Genomic DNA, 10,000 nt, shown 5'->3' with positions numbered 1-10,000 from the left:
ACATATTACATTTCAAAATAACTATTAATTAAACATAAATTCAATGACAGACATTTGGCACCTACAACACCATTATGACATAAATTAGGTAAAGTGGTACTATTTTTTTATTATTTAGGGGCAGCCGTGGCCTACTGGTTAGCGCTTCGGACATAACCGGAGGGTTGCCGGTTCGAACCATTACATTTGCCACAACAAAGCTACTGTACTGTTGCATTCGTGACATTCTGCTCTGCTGCCTACTACCAAAGATCCTTTATCAACCTGCTACTAGGATCCGATCGTATTGACGCATATTTCAAAATTCAGAGGGAATCTCAAATTTACGAAGGAGAGACACATACCACTACTGGAGCGAAGTTCTTTGAAGAAGAAAGAAGGGGTAATTTAAACCAAGCATGTTAGAACTTTATTTTTCTGTGGAAATATAGGTCTATCTCTGGCAGTTGTTTTCCTATAAGTCAGTCTTATATAATAAATAGCTGAAATAGCTGTAGCTAACCATAGCTAACTTTAGCTAGGTTACTTAGAACAGGTTAGCTAGTACTTTAAGTGCTAGTTACCTACTGTAGGCTAAAAACGTTCCCCATCTTGAATAGAATCTAGCAGCTTGTGAGATATCAATAGTCCACTCAACATGACCCAGTGGTTTTAAACCGTTTGATTTGGTTTTTAACATGGAGTATTGATTTCATGACCTATTTGAATTTCTAAACTGTTTCTGTACAATGTTCATTTATTAAACTGCTTTCTTGTTTAATTCCTGGGTGTGAGTGTTGAGCTTGGTCATCGTGTTACAAAACAAGCCTTAACAAAGATTTGTACATCACGTGATAATGTGTTAGGAAGGTCTAAGAATCTACCCATTACACTGTCATATTAGTGTCATGACAGCCATATTTGTGAAATATCCTGTCACATATCTGCTGTATCTGACCAAGTGCTAGAATTGGTCAGTAACCTTGTACATGTCAAGTTGTCATGACAAAGACATCCTCTGGTAATGTCACCCTGTTTAATGTCAAGTTGTCTTAATAATGACACTCCAAACAAATGTAATGTCAAGCTGTCATGACAAATACATCTTCTGGTAATGTCATCCTGGTTAATGTCAAGTTGTCATCACAAGGACATCCCAAACATATTTAATGTCAACTTGTCATGACCAAGACAACTTCTGGTAATGTCACTATGATTAATGTCAAGTTGTCATAATCAAGACAACCTAAACAATGTCAAATGTCATTGTCATGACCAAAAATGAATGACACTTAATGACAGAAGTCATAAACATTTATGACTTGGCTATAATAATACAGTGTCATGTCACTCTTATTTAGATACTTTCAAGTAAAGTGTTACTGATTACTAAACACAATATGACTTCTACTTTATTTAATATATAACTTACTCTATTAGTGTAAAGTAGATTTAAGGTTTAACTTAGCCTTAAATTATAATTCCTTACTTAGTATAACTTCTACTTAGCAGTGCATTATAATTATTAGATACAGTGCAGTTAAAGGCTAGATATTAGCAGTGCATTATAATTATTAGATACAGTGCATTATAATTATTAGATACAGTGCAGTTAAAGGCTAGATATTAGCAGTGCATTATAATTATTAGATACAGTGCAGTTAAAGGCTAGATATTAGCAGTGCATTATAATTATTAGATACAGTGCATTATAATTATTAGATACAGTGCAGTTAAAGGCTAGATATTAGCAGTGCATTATAATTATTAGATACAGTGCAGTTAAAGGCTAGATATTAGCAGTGCATTATAATTATTAGATACAGTGCATTATAATTATTAGATACAGTGCAGTTAAAGGCTAGATATTAGCAGTGCATTATAATTATTAGATACAGTGCATTATAATTATTAGATACAGTGCAGTTAAAGGCTAGATATTAGCAGTGCATTATAATTATTAGATACAGTGCAGTTAAAGGCTAGATATTAGCAGTGCATTATAATTATTAGCAGTGCATTATAATTATTAGATACAGTGCAGTTAAAGGCTAGATATTAGCAGTGCATTATAATTATTAGCAGTGCATTATAATTATTAGATACAGAAAGCATTCACAGTCTTTCACTTTTTCCACATTTTGTTATGTGTTGTGGGGCTGCCCGTCTTAAAATGGATTCAACTATTTATCTTTTCTCATCAATCTACACAGAATACTCCAACACCCCACAAAAAAGCAGGTGTTTGGAGTGTTTTGTAAATGTATAGAAAATAAAAGACTGAAATATTCAATTTACATAAGTATTTACATTTTCTGTTATGACACTTGCCATTGAGCTCTGGTGCATCCTACTTCTAATAATGGCCCTTGAGATGCCTCTACAACTCGATTGGAGTCCACCTGCGCCTACATGAATCCACTGGACATTATTAGGAGAGGAACACATCTCTTTATATAAGGCCTCACAGTTGATGGTGTGTGTCAGAGTGAAAACCAAGCCACAAGGTCGAGAGAATTGTCCGTAGACCTGCAAGACAGGGTTGTGTGAAGACACAGATCTGGGGAAGGTTACAAGAACATTTCTGCAGCATTGAAAGTGCCCAAGAGCACGGTAGCCTCCATCATTCTCAAATGGAAAAGTTTGGAACAACCAACAGTCTTCCTAGATTTGGCCGCTCAGCCTAACTGAGTAATTTGGGATGAAGGGCCTTGGTCAGACAGGTAACCAAGGACCCAATGGTCACTATGAATGAGATCCAGAGTTCCACTATGAATGAGATCCAGAGTTCCTTTGAGCGTAAAGACTGAACTATTTGGCCACAAATTCAGGCACTGAGCTGCACTGATGTGTGTGTGTGTGTGTGGAAGAAACCAGGCACTGAGCTGCACTGATGTGTGTGTGTGTGTGGAAGAAACCAGGCACTGATCTGCACTGATGTGTGTGTGTGTGGAAGAAACCAGGCACTGAGCTGCACTGATGTGTGTGTGTGTGTGTAAGAACCCAGGCACTGATCTGCACTGATGTGTGTGTGTGTGCGGAAGAACCCAGGCACTGATCTGCACTGATGTGTGTGTGTGTGTGTGTGTGTGGAAGAAACCAGGCACTGAGCTGGTGGTTCCTCTCATGGTTCCTGTGTTGTTCTTGTGGTGCAGTAGTCTCATGGTTCCTGTGTGGTTCTTGTGGTGCAGTAGTCTCATGGTTCCTGTGTTGTTGGTGTGGTGTGTTGCAGCAATCGAGACCCAGAGCACTAGTTCGGAGGAGCTGGTCCCGAGCCCCCCCTCCCCCCTGGCGCCCCCCCGGGTCTACAAACCCTGCTTCGTCTGCCAGGACAAGTCCTCAGGCTACCACTATGGAGTCAGCGCATGCGAGGGATGCAAGGTAAGGCCACACACACACACACACACACACACACACACACCCACCCATACTCATACACTTTCTATCTCTATTACAACCACACACACACACACACATCTCTAGGGCCTTCTGCTAAATAATTCACACAGTGTGGCAACGATCTCTTCACTTACTGTGTGTGTGTGTGTGAGAGAGAGAGAGTTTGCGTGTGTGTGTGTGTGTGTGAGAGAGAGAGTTTGCGTGTGTGTGAGAGAGATAGTTTGTGTGTGTGTGTGTGTTTGTGAGAGTGAGAGTTTGTGTTGTGAGTGTATTCAAACTTATCAGTGAGTGTGTGTTGAGATCAGCTGTACAGCTACACAGCAGTGATGGCTGCAAGCTATACACACACACACACACACACACACATACACACACACACATACACATACACACACACACACACACACACACACACACACACACACACACACATCAACACAGACAGAACAGACAGACACACACACACACATACACACACACACACACATACACACACACACACACACACATCAACACAGACAGAACAGACAGACACACACACACACACACACACACACACAGACAGACAGACAGACAGACACACACACACACACACACATCAACACAGACAGACAGACAGACAGACACACACACACACACATACACACTGCTGTCACTTTCTCCATCTGTGACCGTCTGTGTGTTCTGATCCGGGACTAAGCCCTCTCTGGGCTCTGGAGTTTCTCTCTTTCTCTCCATTTCTCTCTCTTCCCATTTTCTCTCCCTCTCTCTCCCTCTGTCTCTCTCTCTTTCCCTCTGTCTCTCCCTGTCTCTCTCTCTCTGTGATTGGGTCAGGGCTGGGTCAGAGCTGGGTTATCAGTAGGGGAATGGGTTGGGTCACACACAGCACACAGTGACTGAAAAGTGAAGAGAACTGAACTTTTCCCTTAAAGTTCCTTACTGGAGAGACGTGAACTGGGAAAAGTTCCCTTAAAGTTCCCTTACTGGAGTGATGAGAACTGTTGAGAATCATAGAACCCCCCCCCCTCCTCACACACATACACACACACACACACACACTGAAAAAACTGAACCGCATTCGGTTCGGAGCATGTGTGCATCGTACAGTGTTTATGCTGTGTGGCGGAGTGGCTAATTGTGAGCATTGTGCAACACATATTCATTATGCTAGTGCAACACATATTCATTATGCTAGTGCAACACATATTCATTATACTAGTGCCCGGAGTGGCTAATCTGGAGCATTGTGCAATACATATTCATCCAATGGCATGGCTCTGACGAACGTGTAGTAGGCTAATACTAATTCATTTTAAAAGCCCTCGAAAATAAAATATCATTAAAATGGGTGTTGGGTCCTCATCACATGAAAGATCTAACGTTCCATGTAGCCCTGTTGAGAGAAACTAGAGGAGTGTTCAAATTCAGGAGACAGGAGTCAGAGTGTTTGTGTCTGTGTCATGCGAATCATACTAGCTCCCACTGTTATGTGGTAGCCTAGAAGCCATCTTGCATAGCGCGGGTAGGCTACGCTATGTGTAGAAATAAAATATTCCTTCATATTTCAGTCAATCTTCGTGTGCTAATAACACAAAAGTTCCTGTAGATGGCAAAACACATTTTACATTCTGCACACTCTACAAATAAATTGAAAAATTATGTTTAGATCATCAATGTCATGAAAAGCATGTTGGAAACCCAATGTTCCCACTCAACATACACACACAGTTAAAATCATCAATCTTTTCACTCTTGCTTCATCAAAATCTCACCTCTTCTCAGAGATGGTCTCAATGATGTGCTTAAAGTCAACACACAGACACACACACGCACACACACACACACACTCTTCAGGGCGCCAGGCGTCACTGTTATGTGACCCATTGCCTCACGGTGGTGGTTTGTTTGTTTGTACCAAAGGATTCTATAGTTAACTAAGATGAATCATAAGACGATTCACCAATGGAACGAAATGGCACTAGTTCAGGACTCCTAAGTAGGGTGTCAAAACATAAACTTTTCTCTGAATAAGCACACATAACATATAAATATAATTTGTATACTATTTTACAGTCATTGTTTTGTGTGACACACACAAACACACTTTTTGACACGGAATGAATAATTTCATGTTGTTTAACCAAAAGCTAGCTAATGTTAGCACAGTAAACAGTGAGTGAATGGGAATGTTTGCTAGCTAGCTAGCAGCTAAGGACAGTTAAACTATATATATTGTTGCAAACTAACCTGAAATAACATCTGTTCAGCACGCTTGTGGTAGTCTACTAGTTCTAGCAAAACATATTTTACTTAGGTTAGTTTATCAACCATCTCTGAGTCTAGAGCCTCTGAGAACAGGTGGCTGTGCACCAGAGCTTTGAGGAGACAGTGACAGATCACGAACAAAGCTATTTTTGTCTTTTATTTGTTTCGTTGGAAAATACTGTTTCACTATGTCGGAATGTTAGGAAGACATGTGGCTTGTAAAAAATGGGTTCAAAACTTACATCGCTGAATGTAGGGCTAAGGGATTGGTCATATTCTGTGAAAATGTTCATTTTTCCCATAGGAATACATAGACACTGGACCTCCCGCTAGACTCCTAAATGGGCGTGACAGCTTCGAACCCCACGTCACAGCGTGCCAGAATTGACCCTCTTATGAATCGTCTCGCTTTATCAACCGTCTCTGACTATGGTCTGTCTATCTTGAGCAACCAACTGTCAAAGATTCTTTAGAACAACGTCTTGTAACACTGACATTTTAAGCATAGATTAGAGGCAGTCGTGTATACATTCTAAGCATAGATACAGGCATGAAAGGACGATTGCCGATTTAAAAATGTAATTGACAGTTACAGTTTTCCTAAGTTAAGATAAGATAGGAGGTCAGAGATCAGATAAGATCTGAAGGAACTGCTTCTGGTTGGGAGCACAGGAGCACAGAGGATGCCATCTCTATAAGATAGGAGGTCTGAGATCAGATAAGATCTGAAGGAACAGCTTCTGGTTGGGAGCACAGGAGCACAGAGGATGCCATCTCTACAGCACTTCACTCTGCCCTGTCCCACCTGGACAACAGCAACACCTGTGTGAGAATGCTGTTCATTGACTTCAGCTCAGCATTCAACACCATCATCCCCTCCAAACTTTGCTAACACTGTTAGCTGTGTGATTATCTCAGTGGTCTTCTTGCAAAGGCTCATGGGAACACAATGTAATGGTGACACCAAGACATCCCATGTGTTAATCTGCCTTACTGGTTCAGTACTTAGGTGCTTCACATTGATCTTACATGATTCTGGCCTTACTGGTTCAGTACTTGATGCTTCACATTGATCTTACATGATTCTGGCCTTACAGGACCTCGCCAGAATTTACCCTCTTATGAATCGTCTCGCTTTATCAACCGTCTCTGTTTGTGCGTTTCTTAACCCTGTCTAGCCCGTGAATGTAACTAGCTTATGGACAATAACAAGAAGTCCAGAAATATGGAATTATTTAATGCTTGGATACATATGATCAGCTGTTGGCCGGTCTGTCAGCTGTCTGACACTTCAGGCCGGTCCTTTTGAACATCATATTCCCATGGATTGTACCGAGACGCAAGGGACAGTGGAAAACACCTAGAACAAAAACAAGGACAAAGAAAAGGGATTCGAGACAAGGAGGGTGAGCTACGTTGAGGAGACGCGGCTCCCTACTATCACACTTTCAAACGTGTGATCACTTAACTCTCTCTACTATCACACTTTCAAACGTGTGATCACTTAACTCTCTCTACTATCACACTTTTAAACATGTGATCGCTTAACTCTCTCTACTATCACACTTTCAAACGTGTGAGCACTTAACTCTCCCTACTATCACACTTTCAAACGTGTGATCGCTTAACTCTCTCTACTATCACACTTTCAAATGTATCGTTTCGGCCTTTCTACCTACCAAGGGAGTTTGGACAGATGACAATCACCCTGACATATGTACCTGGACCAAAACATCACAATGCTGCAGGTAGGATAGGTGGAAGCTACAATCCTTCACTCTCATGTTCACCAGATCAGCCAGTGTTTGTCCTCTGGGACTTTATGTGATCTAGCCCAGTATCTTTCCACCATCCATCAGTACCAGATGTGTTTTGGGCGCTATGGTAACATACCACATGTGTATAGGGCGCTATGTGTATAGGGCGCTATGGTAACATACCAGATGTGTATTGGGCGCTATGGTAACATACCAGATGTGTATTGGGCGCTATGGTAACGTACCAGATCCTCTCCAACGTACCAAATCCTCTCCAATTGTTAGAATTGGACTCTGGGCGTTTGGGAACAGCTGAGGGAGGAGGCTACTTGAAACTGTGAGTTTCGGGTCGGTGTGAGCGAGCAGACTTTCAGTTGACAGTAATTAACACCCTTTTGAACAATCTAAGCTGTGCGAACGTCAGAGGGCGGTCTACGCTGATGCATCATTAGTGAGACAGGAGGACAGCTGCATGCAATTCCTAGCAGAATAAAAATAGTGGCTGCTGCTGAAGCGGCAGCATAAGCGGCAGCCCTCGTTTAAGCCAGCCGCGTTTAAGACGGACACGGTCAAGACAAGCAAGTTTACCTGTGCAAGTTCACCGACAAAGGCAAAATGTGCCGTTCCACCATATCTGTTATCACCGGCCATTGCAGAAAACGGCATCATGCCAAAAGGGGCAGAAATCCCCTTCACCTCCAGGAACTTAAACGGTCCTCACCGACAGAAACCTCCTTCTCCATGGGCTTGTGGAACTGTCAATCCGCAGTCAACAAAACCGACTTCATAGCTGGCTATGCCAACCACCTTTCATTGGAACTCCTTGCTCTCACTGAGACTTGGATCAAACCAGAGAACACTGCCACCCCAGCTGCACTCTCCACTAACCTTACACTATCCCACACCCCTCGCCTATCTGGACGAGGGAGGCGGACGGGCCTGCTGATCTCCAACAAATGGAAATTCACCCCGCTACTGCCTTCAAACAAATATGTCTCATTCGAATTCCATGCCATCACAGTGATCGCCCCAGCAAAACTCTACGTGCTGGTCATCTACCGCCCTCCAGGCCAACTAGGCGACTTTATTGACGAACTTGACACTCTGCTATCCTCCATCCCTGGAGCATGACTGTCCGCTTCTTGTTCTCGGTGATATGAACATCCACTTAGATGCCCCAGGCTCAGCGGACTTTTTGGCCCTGGTCCACTCCTTTGACCTCGAACTGGTTCAAAGCCCACCGACTCACAAAGCTGGCAAAGAGCTTGACTTGATCTTCACTCGGAACTGCAGCACAGACACCCTCATGGTGACGCCTCTCCATCTTTCTGACCACTTCTTCATCCAGTTCAACGTCAGCCTGTCAGAACAGCCTCCGGCTCCTCAGCCGATGGTCACGTTCGCCCGCAACATCCGAACCTGTCTCCCCCGAGACTTCTCCTCTGTGGTTGCCTCCGCTCTACCTCCACTCAACACCTTCTCCTCTCTGGAGGTTAATGAAGCCACTGACTTCGCTCTGCTCCACACTGACCTCGTGTCCAGACGAGCTGTGCCCTCTTACCACAAAGGCCAGCTCGATCCAAACATTCTCATCCATGGCTAAATGATACCCTCGGGATCGGAGCGCACCAAACTCAGAGCAGCTGGAGAGGAAATGGCACAAATCCAAACTAGCGGGACGACCTCAAAACTACCAGACACTCCTGATCACTGCTGCTAACACTGCTTTCTACCATGACAAAATCAACAGCGCTACAGACACTCCTGACCTCCTTCTCAGCCAGCATCACTGCTGCTAAGACTGCTTTCTACCATGACAAAATCAACAGCGCTACAGACACTCCTGACCTCCTTCTCAGCCAGCATCACTGCCTAACACTCACCATGACAAAATCAACAGCTTAGAGACACTCCCTGACCCTCCTTCTCAGCCAGCATCATTGCTGCTAACACTGCTTTCTACCATGACAAAATGACAGACATCCTGACCTCCTTTCTCAGCCAGCATCACAACACTGCTTACCATGACGAAAATCAACAGCCACAGAGACACTCCTGACCTCCTTCTCAGCCAGCATCACTGCTGCTAAGACTGCTTTCTACCATGACAAAATCAACAGCTTACAGACACTCCTGACCTCCTTCTCAGCCAGCATCACTGCTGCTAAGACTGCTTTCTACCATGACAAAATCAACAGCGCTACAGACACTCCTGACCTCCTTCTCAGCCAGCATCACTGCTGCTAAGACTGCTTTCTACCATGACAAAATCAACAGCTTAAGCAGACACTCCTGACCTCCTTCTCAGCCAGCATCACTGCTGCTAAGACTGCTTTCTACCATGACAAAATCAACAGCTTACAGACACTCCTGACCTCCTTCTCAGCCAGCATCACTGCTGCTAAGACTGCTTTCTACCATGACAAAATCAACAGCTCCTGACAGACACATCCTGACCTCTACCATTTCTGCTGCTAAACTGCTTTCTACCATGACAAAATCAACAGCCTACAGACACTCCTGACCTCCTCTCTCAGCCAGCATCACTGCTGCTAACACTGCTTTCTACCATGACAAAATCAACAGCGTTAGAGACACTC

The 10,000-nt window shown here is 43.4% G+C and overlaps 1 protein-coding gene across 2 annotated transcripts in view; it reads left to right on the top strand.

Annotated features, from left to right (window-relative positions):
- The window catches only part of LOC125284791 (retinoic acid receptor alpha-A-like), a 197,434-nt gene that overhangs the window by 29,285 nt on the left and 158,149 nt on the right, over positions 1-10,000 (top strand). For both annotated transcript variants that reach the window (XR_007191935.1, XM_048228913.1), the window contains exon 2: positions 3,212-3,360. Coding sequence is in view for 1 of the 2 variants with exons in the window: in XM_048228913.1 (XP_048084870.1) it covers positions 3,212-3,360 (149 nt within the window). In the remaining variant the exon portion in view is untranslated. The remainder of the gene's footprint in view (positions 1-3,211; positions 3,361-10,000) is intronic.

The sequence above is a fragment of the Alosa alosa genome, chromosome 20, assembly GCF_017589495.1.
Source record: "Alosa alosa isolate M-15738 ecotype Scorff River chromosome 20, AALO_Geno_1.1, whole genome shotgun sequence".
Taxonomy (NCBI): Eukaryota; Metazoa; Chordata; class Actinopteri; order Clupeiformes; family Clupeidae; genus Alosa; species Alosa alosa.
The sequence above is the reverse complement of the archived record's forward strand: the minus strand, read 5'-3'. Positions and strand labels throughout refer to the sequence as shown.